The sequence below is a fragment of the Urocampus carinirostris genome, chromosome 1 (genome assembly GCF_059441175.1).
Source record: "Urocampus carinirostris isolate Australia breed hairy pipefish chromosome 1, RoL_Ucar_1.0, whole genome shotgun sequence".
Lineage (NCBI taxonomy): Eukaryota > Metazoa > Chordata > Actinopteri > Syngnathiformes > Syngnathidae > Urocampus > Urocampus carinirostris.
In genome coordinates this window covers 1,361,317-1,382,448 of record NC_142349.1, presented here as the reverse complement: position 1 = coordinate 1,382,448, position 21,132 = coordinate 1,361,317, and the positions used below count along the sequence as shown (strand labels likewise).

The following is a 21,132-nucleotide window of genomic DNA, read 5'->3' as shown; positions in this document are numbered from 1 at the left end:
ATACATCTTAAAAGTAGGAATAACATTTTTTAGGGTACACTTTTTCAAAGCTGAGATTAGTTTCCAAACTCACGACCGCCCCCAAAACATAAAAAAATAAATACAACTTGGAGCTATTGGAACTACAACTTTCAAATGCTTCTCAAAAATAATAAAAATAATGAAAGTCAAAAAAGTGCAGTGTTCTGTTTAAAATTATTTTCATACAAATGTCCTTTGGGAAAGCTAAGCTATTTAAAACATTCAGGAAACCTAAACGTAGGGAACACTTTTATGGGGGTTACACAGTAATTCTCTGGCCATTGTTTATTGGATTTATAACAGAAAAACATTTATGCCGCTATTACAGCATTTGTATATTGAATTTACTTTACCATGGCTACCAATGTGTAAAGTTAAGATAATGCCAACTGATGTAAACAAGTGATGTAATAATGTAAAGGTAAATGGTCTGCATTTATATCGCGCTTTTCAACTCACTGAAGACCTCCAGAAGCATTTTACAATGTCCTTCACACTTACCCGTTCACACACAAACTCACACACCAATAGCAGTGTCAGCCATGCAAGTCAACTACCTGCTTATCACTTGTAAAATTGTAAAAAGTTACATATTGTATTTTTTTTTGTTTATGAAAGTACAACACATTAATACACATTAAACAATGTGAACACACCCATAACCATACCTATATGCACCTTCTACCCCATCTACTGTCCACTACCATTCAATAGTGTTTTCAATGAAAAGTCAAAATTTCTTACTAACCAAATGAGTTGCAAAATAAATAGAATGATGGTCAAAACATTGAAAAGGTCAGGCATAACGATTTTTATTTGGGAAAAAAAAAAATCCTCCAAACTTTGCTTTCCTTAAAGAACGAACATTTCTAAGCGACGACAAACATTTGAATAGTAGTGTATGTCAGTTTTGTGGCATTTATAATAGTATCCTGGTATTATAGTCATACTGATTTTTGACAAACCAATAGACCAATTGATGGATTGATTGACACATGTCTGCCAGTGCTGGGTAATCTTATTATAATTGTAAACAAAAATTAAAAACACAAAATACTTGAATTTTTGCATTTTTTTTTTTTTTTTTCGAAAAGTAAAAAGTACTTTATATAAGGTTATTGGTTATCTGTATCAGTGTCTAGAACCATAATGTTATTGGATATCAGTAGGAAAGAATAAAGGCAAAATCGGGCGTCTATTTCAAAGAAGAGTTTTAGTAAAAACACTGAGGACTATACCGATATTTGTAAGGAAATCATGGCCTTTGATTTTTGCATTCCGGAGATGGAATAAGAGCTTGCTCTGTCCACTCCACGCATCGGCCCGGGATTGCAGTACCTCCGGGAACGGTGCATTCGCAATGATCGCTGCAAGGCATTAGGGCTAGGACCTTAGCTTGGCCTTTTGGCTGAGAGTAAGTGTCCCGGCTCCTAGGCTTTGTAGCGTATTATGAACTGACCGATAACGGTTAATGGATAATGAATAACGAAGATAGATCAATAACCCTTAAAAACCCCACTCTATAATAAGTGAAATGCTGAGTTTTCGAATCCACATAGCAACAACCGGAGTAAGACAGGTTGGGTTAGGGTTTTACAAAGACAGGACACACAGATCTCAACCAGCTACCAAAGTAGCAATGTATTGAAAACTAACCTGCACATTAACAGGTATTTCCTCAATGGGTACGTTTATGGGTTGAATAGAAATCAGACTATTGCCGGTTTTCCAGTAATGTAAAGCCATGTAAATGCATAGACCCATTGTTAGTTGAGGGTAGCAAAAAACTTCATTTTGCGAAAACAACCTCTTGATTGGGGATGGGAAGAATTGATGAGATGTGATTGTCTTTTGTGCAAACACAAGGGTGGGAGTGCGGCAGTTCGTTTTTTTATGGCAGTGCTCTCAGCAAATGTATGCAAAAACCAGACATGGGGACTTGAGACTTAGTGACTTGGACTCGAGTCGACTCGAGTCGCTGTTTTTATGACTTGTGACTTGACTTGGACTTGGCAATCTAAGACTCGGGACTTGACTTGTGACTTGACTTGCCCAAGAAAAAAATACTTGGGACTTACTTGGGACTTGAAGGTGAAGACTTGAGACTTACTTGAGACTTGCACATGTGTGACTTGGTCCCATGTCTGGCAAAAACCTTTTTTTATTATGTGTTTTGTCTACTTCTTCTACGGCAAAGATCACAATCATATAGGTGCTGGTTACTTCAATTTTCCTCTACGCTTGCGAGACATGGACTCTCACAGCAAAACTGGAAAAGAAAATCCAGGCCGCAGAAATACGTCGCTACAGAAAACTTCTAGGCATCAGCAACTTAGCCCATGTGACAAACAAAATGGTGCACAACTATATCCGGGGGCACAATGGAGCCTACGAAAAACTCTTGTCAACTTTGCACAGACGCAAACTTTGGTGGTATGGTCACGTCACAAGATCATCAGGACTGGCCAAGATAATTCTCCAGGAATAAGTCCAAAGAGGCAGCAGGAATAGAGGACTGAATAAGAAGTGGGCCGACAACATTAAGTAATGGACTGATGTCAACTTTACCACGACCCAAAGGCAGGCCAGAAACCATCAACAGTGGAGAAAGCAAAATTGTTGTCCTCAGTGATGCCCCTTCGACCCAGGCAATTAAGGGATTCAAGTCAAGTCAAGTCACATTTATTTATATAGCCCTTAATCACAAAAATGTCTCAAAGGACTGCACAGGATTACAATTACAAAATTACACAATTAACTGAACCCAAACCAGCACGCAGGCAAGGAACAACCCAAAAACCCCAGCACAAGGAAAAAAGAGAAACCCCGAGAAAGGACCCCACACGCGGCAATCCCCCCTCCAGGATTGACCAGGGTGAATTACAATTAGCATTACTGTATATAATAATAAACATTAGGTAAGATGTTGAAGATGTGCGGAAAGAGCATGACACCAACAACACCCCCAGCCTGTAAACTAGTCCAGAAAGTCTATGACAGCCACGACGCTGCTTCCCATCTCTGCCAGCTGGTAAATGCAGGGGTTGACATGCTGCAGGTCAGACGCTGGTCCGCTGACTCATCTCAAATCATCCTTCTCCTTCGTATCAGCCAGGCAGGCGTCGGAAAAAGACAGGACAAAACAGAATATGAGGTGGGCATCAATCATATGCTTTGGAATAGAAGTGTGTCTTTAGCCTTGATTTAAAAACTTCCGTTGAGGTTGCAGATCTTATTTCCAGAGGCAGGGCATTCCATAACAACGGGGCCCGGATAGAGAACGCTCTCCATGGGATCCGTTAACTGAGAACCCACCTATTAGGGGGATGAGCGTAATATACTAATTGGTGTGCACAAAGTAATATATTGCTCTTTTGCTATCTTTTCTTCTTTTTGACATATCCGGGACTCTGTACAGCCTTCTTAGTCCAGGAGGAGTAAAACGCTTCCGTCTGCCACCCAGTTGTCATGTTGACTCTTCTAATCTGGGCTCCATTCATGCAGTCTTTTTCCGTCAGCCAGACTTTACTACACTGACTTTTTTTTACTTAAATCTGCACTCCAGGAACTGAAAACTCATTGTTTTCTATCTCGGGCTGGCACAACTCAGAAGATAGAGTTGAATATCCTTGGTTACATAGCCTTGTGGAGTTCTCCTGGAGTAAATTATAGGTTAGCTTCTAATGGCCAGGTCTTTTCCTACCGGGCCTGGCCAGTAAGAGCTCAAACAAGCAATGTGGTTATCACTTCTTAACCAACAGTACCTTCTTTTACGGACTATAAGGAGCACCCGAAAACCTACATTTTTATGGAAATTTGAACTTCTGCTTTATAATCAAATGCAACTTGCCTAAGGAAAATTTTTAAAATACCAGTGTTTTATCATATTTGCGCAATTATTGATCAACCAATATTTATCACTGGTCACAATTGCATAATAATGGTAGCAACGAGGATAAAACTAGGGTAGTGACGGTACAAGCGCCAAATCCTTATCACCAGGCCACTAAGAACAAATAAAGTAGAAAAGGCAATGGGGTTCTTCTTACTACTACACTGTTTTTAGTCAGTGCCAGATACAAATATTAGAAATGAGAAAACAAAGTGATTAAAATAGGTACAAGATTTTGTTTCACTTTTTCTTAGCACAAACTAAGCATTGTAAGTGACAAACGTTGTTGAACAAGCGTGGCCATAATTGTTATACCTTTCAGGATGGCCAAATTACTTCCCACAATGTATTTATCTTAATTTAATTCAGAATATAATGCGCTTGATAAAGACTTTGTGAGTCTTATGCATGAAACATATATGACAAACTACTTTTTTGGGGGGGGTGTCTTATAGTGCGGATAATTCAGTAATAATAATAAAGAAAAGACCAGCCATACCAATTCCCTCATTGTTGGAGTGCAGGAGCTCCATGAGTGGTGCTGAGGCGCCCTCTGCATCGATGAGTTCCGCAGACTGTTTGTCTAAAGCCAATTCACACAAAACTCCTGCAGCTACTCGTTTTACATTCTCCACATACGAGTAAAGCAGCTGGACACAAAACAAACGACACATAATGAGAAAATTCCTGTACATTGTGTTTCCTTGAATGTGTCCAGTTATAATTTTTAACCTAGTGACCTAGGTAAATGTGAAGTTAATATGTAGCAAGGATTTAAGACAGTTGGTGTGTTATGAATAGGGCTGCAACAACAAATCGATAAAATGTATTAAAATCGATTATCAAAAGCGCTGACAACAGATGTCATCATGGATTTGTTGTGTCACGTGATTCATGTGCCAATTAGCACGTTAATTCAATGCAAATAATAGTGCAATGTATTTCGTTGTAATGTTGAGGGGACATGCTTGTAGTACCACTTTGACCCAGCAGAGGACAACTCCAGAACATGGTCTTGTGTGAATTACTCATGGTCAAGCATCGATTTTGTAGTCGCACTTCGGTCCGTATTTTGATACAAAAATGAACGAATGGTCTTTATTGTCTTTACACAAGTATAACGAATTCCGATGGCTTCTCTTTCCAGGTCAAATAAAACAAATTAAAAAGGCAAATATGTACGAAAGGATAAAAACATTAAAAATGCACAAGGTTGTCTTAATCCAACGAAGCACTCTCATTCTCCTCCAATGTTGCCTCTTTTTTTTAGCACTTTATAAAAATAAAAAAGGATCGTACAATCTTGCAGGTGTATAGCATACATTTTTATGTATTGTTGTTTATTGTTTTGACACTCATTTTTTTATTGTTTAACACTGCTTGTTATCATGTTAAAATTAATCTGAAATATATTCCAAGAATGGACAAAGTGTTATCAGGCAGACATGCTACAGATCCAGAAGAGACTGAGGGTAAAATAGAAATGAACTAACTTCCTTATACCTCTACTTTATGAATTTTAGTGTACCTGAACAAAAAGTGGTATGGTCTGCATGCTGGCAATCTCTCCTCTGTTAATAGGATCTCTGGCCATAATGTGAAGCGCTCCCGTGCATCCTTCTACAATCTCCTCCATACGAACACCATCCTATTACAATTTTTGGACAAAGGGAATGCAGACAAGACGGTAAAGCGTACAGCCAATCTACGTGTGCATATGGTTGCAGGATCTTCACACCTGATAAGTATGCTGGGAAGAGGAGGTCTGCCTTTGTGTATCCTGGTGAGCCTTTAAAAGCAAGTTTACCAAGCGTGGAATCGCACCAGCATCTCTCAGGGGTGCTTGATTCACTGGGCACAGTGCAAGGTTCCGGATGAGGCCAACCGTAGCCTGCATGGATTAGTCAAATCAAACCGATAAGATCAATTTTAACTGACAAATACTTATTTAATCCCCCCCAAAAAACTATTGTTAAGGCAAAATATTAAAACATAATAATGAATAAAAGTTATCATGATAAAATACAATTTTCGTACACCTTTCTCATGGCCGAATTCAAGCATTTTTTTAACATTTTCAATGTCTCCAGTGCTATAAAATAAAAAATGTGATGTGAATCCTGTATTTTGCAGAGCCACAAATATATATGCTATTTACACATGCGTTTTTTAATCTTGCATGAGCATTTGTCAAGACATATGATTTTCAGATCTTCAGTGAATCGCAAATATATTTGTTCTTGAGACAAATCTTCCCTTTTAGGTGTTGGGTGAAAATTAGTAATGTGTAGCTTACTATTTCAGTTGCAGGAAGTTCTTGTCATTCCAAATTACTGCTAGGAAACATTACCCTTATTATTTTCATAGACCATAATAAAAGTCCATAATGGATTAGTGATCCTTGCACTAATACACCTTTTAAAATTTCCTGTTTAGGTGTAGCATGCACCTGTCCTGTTGGCCGATGCCATAGGGGAGATGACGCTTCATGTGGCAAAGTCTTACAAACTAATGCCAGTTTGTCACAAGGGAGGAAATGCAATGGCAAAGCGAAGCCACCAGAGAGCAGGTTCTGCATTATTTTAAGCAGACTTGTTAAAGCACTTTTTAATCTTTGAAAACAAATCATTAAAAATTAAGCAATTGTAAGATTTCAAATCAAGTCATGTTTATTTGCATAGCCCTTAATCACAAAGTCTCAAAGGGCTGCACAGACCACAGATTATCTAAAACCTACATAACGGCAAATAATACACAGATATTGTCAACATAAAATATAGGTTATTCATATGCTATAGAATAGAAATGTGTTTTAAGCTTGGATTTAAACATTTCCACTGAGGTTGCAGATCGAATCTCAGGGGGAAGAGCATTCCACAGCCCCAGGCCCAAATGGAGAACACTCTTAAGCCTGCGGAACTCTTCTTGGCTCTTGGGATCACTAGTAGACCAGCATTGCTCCTTTGTTTACTCTCTTCCTTGTTCATCCCTCAGATGCACACTACTACAGACAGGAATGTTGGTCAGGTCAGACAGAGGACTCTATACATACCACTGGTCACTTTTATTATACACACACCATGTTAGAGGGGTACCTCTATTTACAAATGTCTCTACATACAAAAGTTTCAGCTTAAGAATTACCTTAACAAGAACATTTTGCCTTTAATTTCGAAGGCGTTTCAGGATACGGAGTCAAAAATACAATACAGTACTCACTGCTATTAGCCGCTCACAGAGTTTCCTGAAAGTAAACAAACTGGATATCGCTTAAAACCCAGTGAGCTTGTTTGCTCCCAGCATGCTTTTTGTGTCACCGTCACAGTTCAAAGTTCAGAGACGAAGAGGAGGAGAGCTTCTGAGGGGTTCCGGCAAGATAGCTGCATCATTCAATCATCCCAAACTAAATACATTGTGCGAAATTCCATGAAGTCTCATAATTTGTGGAAAAGAATCACCCGAAAAAAGTGTTGACAAGTCAGGCTACCGTTTGGTCTGCCTTGCGCATTTCTGATGGTTCGGCAAAAGCCGGCAAAAGCAGACGTCATTTGTTCAGTTTTTCCTTTTTATTATTTCATTTATTATCTGTTTTTTTCTACATCATGTGCTTCTCGTTTTATGTTTATGTTGTATGTTTATGTTGTAGTGTGGTAATCAAAATTTAACATGTATTTGTTTCATGTTCTGATGCTCTTTTATGATTTATTGCATTCATATCATACTGTACTTACATTACAAATCATATCTACTTACTAGGTTTTCAGGTTACGAAGCTACTCCCAGAACAAATTCAATTCGTAAGTAGAAGTTGCTCTGTACTTTGTTTAAAGCACTATAGTTAGTGACTTGTTATTATTGGGGGGAAGTTGGATAGTCAAGTGTTTCCCTTCTTAGCTTCTTGACTAAGCTATTTTTTTTTCCACACACTTTCACTAGTCCCTTGTCCTGGTTCTAAGAGTTTTGAAAAAGTTATGTTATCCTACTGTTGTTGTTCAATATAGCTACCTTCTTTTTGTTACACAGTTAACCTGCATTGACTCCATTCTTTGCTCCAGCGCACTCATATTCCCATTTTTCTGATTAAGTTATTTATGTTACACCTTGTATTATACCTGGGGAAATCCAAGGCTTACAAGCTGCAACGAGTGGTTTACGTTTCTGCACCAAAGGCCAACTGGGTCTTGTCCTCCCCAAAACTATCAGGATGAACTGTTTTACTATTTCATCCTCTGCGGGCCGGTGTTATGCCAAGAAATGCACCCCTGACGAAATTTGTACCCCCATAGCGAGAGCGGGCACACGTCACTTCCGCTATTATAACCACTTTACCTTGTTTTATCTCACTTTTATCTCGCTTTTCGGGAACGTAATAGTGAACATGTCACCAAAACCACTTCGTCTTGTATTTGTTGTGAATGTAGTATAACGGTAATGCACACCTTATATAAATCCCTTTTGAGCAGGTAACACATTTATTTTGCCTTTTCCTACTCAAATCCCAGGTTTTGAAACTCTACCATAAAGCTTATCATGCTGAAATGCACTGTCAAATCATTAACAGATAAAACGGGAGACGAACGTTTTTGATTTCTTGTTATCGTTAAACAAGACGTAACACGTAAATAATTGTATTTTACTTGAAGAAACAGATTATCCTGTGCTTAACATAGTCACACCAACGGTGTCATTTTTACTAGTACAAATCATCCAAAGTCAACCTAATAAACGTAGATGATGCTGGTAGGAGGGACGAGCCTGGCTGACCAAAAATGCCCCCCCTCTTAAAACAGGTTAAAACGAGGTAAAAGTGATTATAGTAGCGAGAGTGACGTGTGCCCGCTCCCAGTATGGGGGTGCATTTCTTGGCATAACACCGGCCCGCAGAGGATGAAATAGTAAAACAGTTCATCCTGTCCTCGGTATGGCAGAGGTTTAGAGGGGCACTGTGGATAGTTTTGGGGAGGACAAGACCCAGTTGGCCTTTGGTGCAGAAACGTAAACCACTCGATGCAGCTTGTAAGCCTAGGATTTCCCCAGGTATAATACAAGGTGTAACATAAATAACTTAACCAGAAAAATGGGAACATGAGTGCGCTGGAGCAAAGAATGGAGTCAATGCAGGTTAACTGTGTAACAAAAAGAAGGTAGATGTATTGAACAACAACAGTAGGATAACAGAACTTGCATTTCTCTGCATAACACCGGTCCCTGAAAATATCAAAAGACAAGTCTCAACAAAGCAGATTGTAAAAATGTGTGCAAGAATGGGGTTGTAAAACGGTCACCTTAGTTTTAGACAGCACCTTTTTTGTCTTCCCTTTTGCATTTATTTGATTCCATCCTTTTATTCATCATCTACTTCTATTTGCATTACTAAGTGAGTGCCACGTTTTCACAATTTCCCATTTAAGAGTATAATAAATGTTGTTCAAAATCGATTGAAGAGGGAAATAAATCTGATACATTTAGATGTAACATGCAAATGAAATGAAACGAAATGATCTGCATTTATATCTCTTTTCAAGTCAATGACTTCCCAAAGCGCTTTACATTGTGCTTCACATTTCCCAATAGCGGCCGTGATCTGTGCAGCCATGTAAGGCGCTAACCTGCTTATTGGGGGTAATTGGGGGTTCAATGTCTTACCCAAGGACACTTCGACATGTAACACGGACAAGCCTTGATTCGAACTGGGATCCCTTGATCCTAAAACGATCGCTCTACCTCCTGAGATACTGCTGCCTCACATTAATGACATATTCGGGGTCTCTCATCTGTAATCCTAATGCAACAATCAAAAAATGGATAAGGTGCAAGATGAGCTTCATAAAAGTATTACATACTCTCTTATAATTATTGAGACAGTCAATTACTAAAATTCATCTTAACCACAAGTACACAATGTTTTGGAGTGCTGGTTTTTTTTGTTTGTTTTTTCTCCAAACAACTCACTTTAAGTTTTATCAGTCTGCTTCAGGTATGCTAAAGCACATTTGGACAAGCCAGCTACATTTTGGAATAAGGTGCTGTGGACTGATGACACTAAAATGTGTTATTTGGACATAACAAGGGTATGTATGGCTGAAGAAGCCCACAGGATTCCATGACAAACACTTGCTCTGATTCAAGGATCCCTTAACCGCCTGGGTTGTCGGGGCAGCTTTCTCCACCGTTGACAGTTCCTGGCCTATTTTGGGGTCATGGCTGCAGTCCATTCCTTAATGTTGTCAGCCCAGTTCTTTTTCGGTCTTCCACTCTTCCTGCCCCCTTGAACTGTAACCTGGAGAATTATCTTGACCAGCCCTAATGATCTTGTGAAGTGACCATACCACTGAAGATTTCATCCGCGCACAGATGACAACACTTCTTCATAGGGGCCAATGTGCACCTTTTTTGTTTGTCGGATGAACTATGTAGCTTATGCCTAAAAGTTTTCTATAGCATGGAATCTCCATGGCCTAGATTTCAGTCTCCAGTTTTGTTGTGAGAATCCATGACTTGCAACCATAGAGGGAAGATTGAAGTAACCAGTGCTTGCATGAGTCTGATGTTTGATTTCACTGCTGTGTTCTTGTCCCTCACAATTGCTTTCTGGCAACAGCAGCTGTGGTTTGAGCTATCCTGCCCATGATTTTTTATTCCGACCCCTTTTTAACTAAGCAATAACCTTAAGACTCTGACAGTCCAACAATAAGCATAGTAGAATGCCTGCTCACCCATTCATCAATTTTCTGCACCACCTTTTCTCACTAGACTTGACTTTTGAAACTTATTATAGGAGATACAAAGTATCTGGTCTTTTGCCTGAAGAGAAGACAGATGGGACTCAGGTCGGGGCAGACCAACATCAAAGACAACATGTTTAAAGTTCTATGTGGGTCAGGTGTAAAGGTAAATTTACATATGTGCAATCCACATGGCAGAGTCACTTCTTTATTTGAACAGCAGTACACCCATGTGCTAAACTGGTGTAAGGAGTTGTTTATTTATTTTTATTACTGAAAGCAAACGGGGTTAGTTTGCCTTTCTGACTTTATTAAATAAAAACGGCCTGCACCCATTCCTGCCTCTGTGAGAAGCCGTTAAGGAAATAATATTGTTTAAATTATCTTGTATCTTTTTTTTTAATTCTCTCAGTAAAATGTGAAATTGGAGTGCCACTTCCAATTTCGTTGTCACAATATGTTCAACCCATTTTGTAACAATGATAATAAGGGTATAGTCTATTCTATTCTAATTCACATTTGCTATAAATGTGAATTATAGGAACACCTCGCTATTTGGCGCTACATTTACCGCTAGTTCACAACTTTGCGGGGAAAAAAATATTTACCGGTAATTTAAAAAAAAAAGATCGGATGATAAAAAAAAAACAACGGATGGATGCATTGAGGGAGGTTTCGGGCAACCAAGATTCATGCCGATTGTCGATTTGATTTTTTTTTTTTAACACACTGATGGCCCTTGCCTGAGAGGGGGGCAGTTTGGGAGGCAGTTGGCAGCAAAGATTCACGCCCATCGTCCAGCACTCATTGACTTTAGATCTCTTAAGCCGATTGGCCAATTCATATCATTGCGTCTTTCATACTTACTGTGACCGGAAAAAACATCAACTTATTTAAATTGCGTATTGATTTCGCTCTAATGAAGTTCACCAAAAAAAACAGTAAAGGTGTGAGACTACTTTGCGGATTTTCACTTTTTGGTACTGGTCCCCCATTCGTAAGTAGTTCCCCTTCCACCCTAACGGTCAAGGGTTCTGTGAACCTTAATATTATACTATAATATACATTAATATACATTAATAATAATAATACAAATGTGATTATTGTTGTTCTAATTATTATTATTATTATTATACTTATACTAATTATAAAAGACCTACTAGCTAGCACCAGTAATAGCAAAGTTACAGTCTATAGTAGGCATTGGTAGCAAACACTTTTTGACAACACTTATACTCACACTTACTAAGGCATTCAGCATTCAAGTAAATCTAAATCAGATAGCCAGAATAACATCACATTTGAAATGGACACCATAAATACAAACAGTTATTTTAATGACTAGCAGCCACAGGCTCCTACGGTGCTTTTGTAAAGGCCAGTTTCCTCTGGGAATTGGAAAAACGTCTTTAGATTTGCAATTCGTGCACCAATACGCGCAACGACTTGGCAGGTTGTTTTTGTAATTTGCGACTTTAAAAACGCAACTCAACAATATAAATCTCTCACTCCATTCAAACCCATACTGCTACTCCATTATGTAGTGTTTAGATTTTATCATTTAAAACATCATATGTGAGATTTACATCATTAGTGGCACAAATTTGACTCGAGTTTTGCTGACTGAGATAATTTCTAATTGCAGTTATGTTTTGTTTAGTTTGTAATGCTAAACTGACCATTTTTCTGCCTTATTTTTTCAGTATGTTAATAAAATGGGATGTCGTTGATCAATATCCTGCTATCCATCTCATTTTGATTTTGTTGTGTGCATACAGTCTATGAGGGTTGCACTGTGTGTTGTAATTCTAGTAGGCCTTGTAATTAGTGGTTACATACCAAAGGTATTCACAAAATGGTCAATATTAGTGGTATTGTTTGGGTTTACCAGGTCAATAATGAACTCACCACAAATAAATGTCTTTTTGTGATTGATTTTGCACATTAGTTCTCTTATGAACACTTCTATTTGGTATCAGGTGATACGCATATGCAACTAACAATTTTAGTTTTTCTTCTAATTCATTTCTATGGTAATATGTTCATACATAATTTCAGTTGTGAAATTCACGGTTAACAGATTCCTTAACCGCCTATGTCGTTGGGGGTACAACTGAGGACGCAACTATGAACAGCTTTCTCCACTGCTGACGGTTCCTGGCCTGCGTTTGGGTCGTCACAAAGTTGGCACTTGTCTATTTCTTGATGATGTCAGTCCAGTTTTTTTCCAGCCTTCCTCTCCTCCCGCTCCGCTTTGACTGTGCCCTGGAGGAAATCTTGGCCAGTCCAGAGGACGTGACCCTACCACTGCAGTTTTCGTCTGCGCACAGTTGACAACAGTTCTTTGTAGGCTCCAATGTGCCCTCTAATCGTGTTGTCACACAGGCCATGTAGATGATGCCTAAAAGTTTTCCTGTAGCAAATTTCCCTTGCAGCTTAGCTGTATGAGTCTGTGTCTCGCGTAGAGGAAAATGAAAGTAACCAGCGCTTGCATGAGTCTGATCTTTGATTGCACTGCTATGCTCTTGTCTATCCAGATGGGTTTAAGTCTGGCAAATGTGGCTGTGGTTTGAGCTATCCTGGCTATTATTTTAGGTTCTAACACCTCTTCTGATATTAACATGGCAAAAGATTTAAATTTGGTGACAGGTTCAAGCACTTGGTGGTTGATGTTGAAGTTTGTGGTGATACTTAGGGGTTTTTTGGTCATTACTTTTGTTTTTTTATGTGCTGATTTCTACCCCATACTGGATTGATGCCGTGTTCAGGGGACTGACCAGTTCTCCAAGTTACTGTTATTTTCCTAACATACTGGCAATATTGTCTGTAAAACAGAAGTTAGTGACAGTGTCCCCCAAAAGTTTGGCAGTTAAACCCAAACGCAGACACACGAGCAGCATTGACAGTTTTATTTTGGGGGGAAAGTGGAGTTAAACAATAAGCGCTCAGCACATGGAGGAAGGGAAAAAAATATGAAAAAACAAAGCAGTCCTTAAAATTCACAGCTGGAGGAATAATGGCAGTCTTTCGGGCTCAAAGCACAGGCAAAAAGAAGTGGGAATTTTGGTAGGCAGAAACGCTCCAAGCGCAACAATCTGACAAAAAAGATTGCCATCGCATTCCATTAATGCGAAGTCCATGATGAGCGGCAGGTGTGGATAATGGGCTGAAGGGAATGTTCCCTCAAAGCTGCGCATGTGCGCAGTTGCGCATTGCCCAGACCTTCTGTAGCACAAGAAAATTCAGTAGCCAATTCGGCCAAAGTTACAATGGAGGCAGGTAAAAACAACGTGGGTTCCTTTGGCAGTGTGTCAAACATGGTATTTTACAATCAATGTCAGTACAAAATTGAGTATAATTTCACTGTAGTTGTTAAAACTTCTCACATAGGATGTGCAGAGTAAAATTCAGTTTTGTGCATGTTTGTTACAAAATTAAAATTCAATGTTATTCTTATGAACACAGAGCAGTGTGAAATGCATCCTTCTCGTTTGCGATACAGAAGTCGAATGAGACCAACCAAAATCCTGTCATGCGGCTTGTTTCCTGCTTGTCCTCAAAAAATAAAAACAGAGATGCACTTGTGCCTGCATCTTTCCAGTTATAAAGAATGGAGGCAAGTCAGTTGAAGCATAATCGGTAATGTGTCTTGTAATGTTCTTGTCTTTTGCTAGCTCTCAAGCGGAATGGGCTTTTGTAGGAATGCTATTATAACATCTAACGGTATACGCCGCAGTTAAGCTGTCATATTCCAGACATTTATTGAGTTTTTACATTTCACCATATTCCTTTTCCAAGCAAAAGTGCTGTGTCCCTTTCCTTAGGGCCCGGTCACACAGCCGTTTGCGGCTGAATCACGGCCAGAAATTTCTGCCTCTGAGGCGGACGCTATTGGACGCTTTGAGATCGCCATACAGACGAGATACAGCAGTGCTTAACACGCGGTCGGAAATTCACGCGCAGTGGGCAGCGCGAAAAAGTTTTGCGCTGCTCAATACTTTAGAGCGCAGGTACACAGCCTTTCACGGACGTATCGAGGCTGAATCACGGCCAGAAATTTCTGGCTGTGAAGCAGATGCTGCTGGGCGCTGTTGGACGCTTTGAGACCGCCATATAGACGAGATACAGCAGTGCTTTACTCGCGGTCGGAAATTCACACGCGATTGGCCGCGCGAAAAAGTTTTGAGCTTCTCAAAACTTTGAGCACGTGTTCACCGCGGGCGGCACACGAGGTAATGACGCGGAAATGACGCGGAACGACGTGCTCTGGCCGCGGCCAGGGCGCTGTTACACATGGGTAGGACGGGAAATTTCAGCGGGTAATCGTGGGTGGAGCATGGTAATAGCATGTTCTGCGCCTGTATCGCGGTGTTATTACGTGAAATTAACGTGTTACGCGTGTGACGGTCAAACGCCTTTCTCCGCGTATATACAGCGCGATTTGCCGAGCACACGTCAGTTGTGCTCGAGACGTCAAGGGGTGAACATGGATCCCCGTCACCGTAGTGACCTCGTCTTAATCCATTTTTATTTCTTGACATTTCTTTTCATTTCATAACAAGATAATAAAATAAAAATGAATGGATTTAGCGTAGGAGTCGGATCTGGGCACAACACCGGCTCGGGAGCTTTTATACCCATGGTCCACATGAGAAAATGACGCGGAAATGACGCGATGAGGAAGCGGAACAGTCGCCGGCGTCTGTTTTGCGGGAATACCACCGATGAACAGCGGGTTGGCCAATTTCGCGCATTTTCCATCGCGGGCAACCACGGGCAAAAAAAAAAACGCAAAATTTTACCCGCGATACAGACGCAAACGGCTGTGTGACCGGGCCCTTACCTTTATAACAGGCCAATAGTGTGGCTGTCCCAGAAGTTTGACCACAGCGGGGACACCGTAGTGCAGCCGCACAGCATTCTGGGCCAGCTCGGCATCGTGGTGGCGCGACGTTAGATGACGCAAAGCGCAAACTGCCGGCTCTGCGACATCTTCTTTTTCCCCAGCACGGAGTACTGCATGGATCAATGCCTCTACACCGCCAAACTGGGTAACTAGAGTCTGTATATGGACAAATTAGAAAACAACATATAGTTAAAAATATTTAATATTTAATAATTTTTTGATGAATTTTGGTCAACAGGGATACAAACACAAAAATATTTCAAGTAGCACATTAATAATAATAACACATCATCCAAAGTGACATAAACATAACATTAAAACCAACCAACCAAATACACACACTACAAGGTCTTGGTTCTTTAGTTATCTTCCTTTTACCTACAGTATATACGGAACATATTAAATGGATTTGGTGGCTTGGTGGATTATCACAAGCAAGTGTTTGTTTGTGGCTTTTTATGTGGACACAGCAAAAAAAAAAAAAACATTATAAACTATTAATTAACTAAAGTGCTTGACAAGCACCACAAAACTCAGTTTAACTTATTCAGGGCAATGACGTATAAATACATTTTCAAAGCATTATTCTTAAGTGCGAAAAGATAAAAATGTATTTTTTGGTGTTTATTTTTAAAAAACTTGTGTTTGCCAAAGCTTATCACTAGATAGCCTCTGGGAATGGTTTCAGTATATCATCATTAGACGGTAGGAGTTGCTTTGATCAGATCTTTGTCGACACATTGAGGCAGCCCCTGCTTCAATGTCTTGTTTCCTGTATCCAGCGAGTTAATTGCATACCTGTCAACCTGTACGTATTTGCCGTACATAGTACGTTGACTTTGTATTTTAAGGCGTGTACGGCCTACAAGAAAATCTGTATGGAAAAACGCAAATTTGTCAATTATGGGTTCCAGCCAGTATATACCGACTATCACGAAATGGCAAATCAATCAAGTCAGTTCGCCGCGGTAGCCTCTATTCTCGCTATCGTTTTTTGTTTTTTTGTAAACGAAGTGAGTGGTTTGATGCTACTGTGCGCATGCGTCTGCCGCCTGGGGATTTCCCATCATGCATCATTCCGATCACACGTGAACAAAGCGAAAGCAGAGTTGTAGGCCTACATTAGAACATAGTTTGGAATTTTCTTTGGATACAATCATCAAGTCGCAATGTGTTGTGTTGTTTGCAAAAAACACTTGAAAGTAGGTGCCTCCTGTTTCTATGGATTAAAGACACATTTTGATACAAAGAGCCACGCCAAAAACGTAGAAGTCTGGAAAACATATCGATCAATGGATGTTCATTTTGCTCCTACAAAAATAATCGGAAGACTCCTCAACAGCTGTAACATGTTAAACTACATAAATAAACACTTTTGAAGAAAAAATATGGTGTGAACTTATCTTGTATTTTGTAAGTGAAAATACGACAGTTTTTAAGGTCATGCAGCAGTGGAGGTTGACAGGTATGGAAGTGTGTAGGCAGCCCCGTATGGCAAGTATGGGCAGAGTGAAGCAGTGTGGTCAGAGAAGTAAATATATGGATAAGCACAGACAGTTAATGCTTCAAGTTGTATTCTTTTGAAAAAACTGTCAAGTCGGGGCGGAGAGGGATGAAGTTTTACGCATTGCCGTGGTGACCGAAATCGTGTGATCACATCACAAGAAACACCAGGCTCTGTAAAGTTCTTGCAAAATTGATGCATCGTTCATGCATAGAATTAGTGTTCTTGCAATAAATTGTTATTTTGCAAGAAAAATGCCCTTGTGTATTTGGAGTATTGTTTGGAAAATGGAGATATAATAAACAGAAAGGTTCTGCTCTAAATGTATCCTTTTACAAAAGGATTTATTGGAAACAAGCATTTTCAAGATGTTTAACTGTTGTTTCCTAAACAATAGAAAATATTAAAAACATACTTGTTTCTAATAAAATATGATAGTTCAAGCTTTCTTTATATATGTCCTATGCCTGTATGGCTACAGAACAAAATTTTCTCAAGGCCTTCAAAAATTAGTCAAACCGGCAAATATTGGCTGGCACTAGATCTTCCCATTTGAGAGAAAGCTCTGACATGATTTAAGAACTGTCAACTTGATGTGTGCCTGTGTTTGGATCCTATCCCTAACAGAATCACCGGAGTTGAAGAAGAGAAACCCACAAAGACATGTTGGAAATGCAGCCCTCTAGGACTGTGTTGCCTCCCTCTGGTTTACGTCATTGTTACTATGAGTCAATAATGTTGTCTTTCTTTGATATCCACACCTTTGGGATGACTTTAAGAACAGGTTGGAATTTCTTATCTGAGGAGTTTGTACAGTCCTCTCCTGTTCTCTTTGTATGTTTAAAATCCATTGATGTCTTGTGTCCTTTTTTGAGTATCTACTAAACCTATCATGAGTAAAAGTGTGATGTTTAAGTAAAAACATCCATTACTCCCTTGGGAGAAATGGCAAGGCTAGTTAGTTTGTGACCCAACTCATAGCTAGAACCTCTTATTAGCATGATAGAGAAACACAGGTATAAATTCCACCACCCCAACTTTTTGGAGACACATTTTCATAGCTCAAACAAAGGTACCGGTAGATAAAATGTTTCAATTTAAGAGTTATACTTCCATAGTTTATTTTTATTCCCAACAGCAATGACCAAATGCCCCTGGATCGGAGTGTCATGGCTACCTTGTTGCGGGAGTTATTGCAGGTGACGTTTGACAAGATGCCTGTTGCGCAGGTCAGCATATTGACATCGTCTGAACCAAGCTGGGTGACCAATATTTGCAGTAGACCATCTAAACCTTCCTAGAGAGAAAGAGCGAGAGATATAGAACAGTTGGATCAAAAAATGAAACCAGGGTTCGTAGACCTTTTTAATAACCAAATTCTAGCACTTTCAAGCCCAATTTTTCAAATTTTCTTGTACCTTCAAAATAAAAAAATCCAGTGCCAATCAAAAGAATTTTTTTTTTCTGGCTTTGATGAAATGAAATGAAATGAAATGATCTGAAATGAAATGATCTGCATTTATATAGTGCTTTTCAAGTCAATGACTTCCCAAAGCGCTTTACAGTGTGCTTCACATTTCCCAATAGCGGCCTTGTATTGCAGCCATATAAGACGCTAACCTGCTTATTGGGGGTATTAGGGGTTCAGCGTCTTACCCAAGGACACTTCGACATGTAACACGGACAAGTTGGGATTCGAACTGGGATCCCTTGATCCCAAGACGAGCGCTCTACCTCCTGAGTTACTGCCGCCCCATTACCGTAAATTCCGGCCTATAAGCCGCTACTTTTTTTCCCAAACTTTCAACCCTGCGGTTTACTCACTGATGCGGCCAATTTATGTAACTTTTCTAACGCCCGCCAGCGGCGCTCGAGTACAAAAGGTAAGATTTAGACCGGTGGAATATATGCGCTGAGGAAGACTGCAACTTCTTGGCTTGTGCATGAATTAAATTAGCGTAAACATACCCTCAACATGCAAAATGCAAAAAGAAAGGCACATGACGCAGCTTTCAAGCTAAAAGCAATCGAGCAGTCCGGACGGTTTACCGTGATTTTTACAAGTATGATATGTTTTTTTTACCAGACCCGTTTACTGTGTTGCGAGCGTGTTGCTAGCGTGTTTTGAAAAAAGGGAGCGTGGGACGACGTCTATATGACAAAGTTTCTTTCTGACACTGAGGAAGTCGACTTTGATGGCTTCAGTTCTAAGGAGGAAGATGAGGACGGTTTAACGTGATTTTTACAAGTACAGTATTTTTTTTTTTTTTACCAGACCCGTTTACTGTGTTGCGAGCGTGTTGCTACCATTAACTGCCCTGCCACAGGCCCCGTTTGGGATGAAAGTTATATTATTATTATTATTAATGGTCTCTCCGTGTACCATCTTTCTTTGTAAATATGTGTAACCCATGTATAATATGTATTTGCAACTGTATATTTTTGTAATTATTTATTTGTATTTATTTTAGACACTTATAATATTATGTTTTGCACAGGCGAATGAAAAAGGGGGAGCGGAACAAACGGGGTGTGACGGGAAGTGGGGTAAAGGTGAGGAACAGACAGACCTGTTTGTGGACGCGGCGGACAATAGTGGATATATATTTTTCCCACCCTTACCTTTGGAAATATACACTTTTTGCCTTAGATTACTTTCAACGGGACCCGGACTCTGCAGGTTTGCATCAAACCTTATCATTTTCCGTTCATTTTGCCGGCTGTGACTTTTGGACTGTGTACTTTAATGAAGAACATTTAGTTTCAATTGCGGGACTTAAGTCAGGTTTGGGTCCACATGCGGCTTATATACAGGTGCGGCTTGTGTAAGTACAAAATCGGTTTTCCTCTTTAAATGTGGTGGGTGCGGCTTATAATCAGGTGCGCTCTGTAGTCCGGAATTTACAGTAGTTCTGAATCGGGCCTGACCGGGCCGCTCATTTGCTGCAGCACTGCTTTTTTAAATTTCATTTTTTTTAAATCCACCGCTGTTCTCTTGCTGCTTTGTTTTTTCAAGATGACCTGAACAACATATTATCCAACTGTTAGAATTGCCGTTTTAATTATTGTCTGAGGCTTTGTTTATTTTATTTCACTGGAATGAAGCCCAGGAAATGAGGCCGCAATTTGCAAACCATCGGCAAGGCCAAGCAGCAGATTCAACGCTTTTGTTCTATTTTGCACAATTTGTAATATTTCGTAATATTTATTTGTTCATGTTTGTCATTTACTGACACTGAGCTATTGCTTTTTATTTAAACTTGCTAGTGTTTTGCTTGTTTTTTTCTCGTTTGAGTCATTTGCAATGATCAGGAGGCTTATTTTTGTGAATGTTTAACTGTGTTCAATTATTTGTTTTTTTCATAGTAGTCTTAGTGCATTCTTTTTCTTCCTATTAATTTAAATAAGTAACCTTGTATCTTATCTTGTTTACTTAATGATATACTATGTTAAATTACTCGTTACAGCAGGCCTGATTTTTGTAGTGTGATTTTTTTTCTACATTCGTGTTCCTGAAAATGTTCCTATTTATTTTGTTTTATGGCTTCTTAAAGCAGGTTGTTTTTGTGTGTTTTTCAATGCAAATGATTTAAATAAAGAATGTTATTCGTGATTTATTATCTTGTTTGTGCTTTTGCTCTTCAATCACTAGATTTTCCATTTATTAATATAGAAATAACCAGTTCATATACTTTTTCTCAATTTTTTGAGTTACATTAATCTATTTAAAGCCTAGTGGGCTGCAGTATTGCTCCACGTAATTAAGCAAGTGCGCATCAGGATCTCTCTTTCGCTCTTGTTGTTTGGCTTTTATTCTGTGTCCCAGCATTATTTCGTTGTTTAAATGCATGGATCATGTTCATAAAAATACGTACATTATTTTAACTTTAGAAAAGTTTTTTTTCTGCCCAAAATACAAGAGGAAGAAGTGATATTAAAAAATTCCAGGTGTTATAAAGAAAAGAGAAAATTTTACATCCCGAGTATTTACAAATGAAATATGAGATTTTGTGTTTTTCTGGCTCTGCCCTGCAAATCAAGTAAATTGATATTTCGGATTTGCTCTGGGCACAGTCCTGCTAAT

The 21,132-nt window shown here is 39.3% G+C and overlaps 1 protein-coding gene and 1 pseudogene across 5 annotated transcripts in view; one reads left to right on the top strand and one right to left on the bottom strand.

Moving 5' to 3' along the window:
• Positions 1 to 21,132, bottom strand: part of LOC148373206 (junction plakoglobin a-like) — a 109,460-nt gene that overhangs the window by 23,173 nt on the left and 65,155 nt on the right. For all 5 annotated transcript variants that reach the window (XM_088333087.1, XM_088333096.1, XM_088333105.1 and 2 more), the window contains 5 exons: positions 18,226 to 18,345; positions 15,482 to 15,700; positions 5,652 to 5,804; positions 5,442 to 5,561; positions 4,413 to 4,563 (listed from right to left, as the gene is read on the bottom strand). In XM_088333087.1, coding sequence (XP_088189213.1) covers positions 4,413 to 4,563; positions 5,442 to 5,561; positions 5,652 to 5,804; positions 15,482 to 15,700; positions 18,226 to 18,345 — 763 coding nt within the window. The remainder of the gene's footprint in view (positions 1 to 4,412; positions 4,564 to 5,441; positions 5,562 to 5,651; positions 5,805 to 15,481; positions 15,701 to 18,225; positions 18,346 to 21,132) is intronic.
• LOC148373207 (U2 spliceosomal RNA) lies at positions 1,262 to 1,381 on the top strand (annotated as a pseudogene).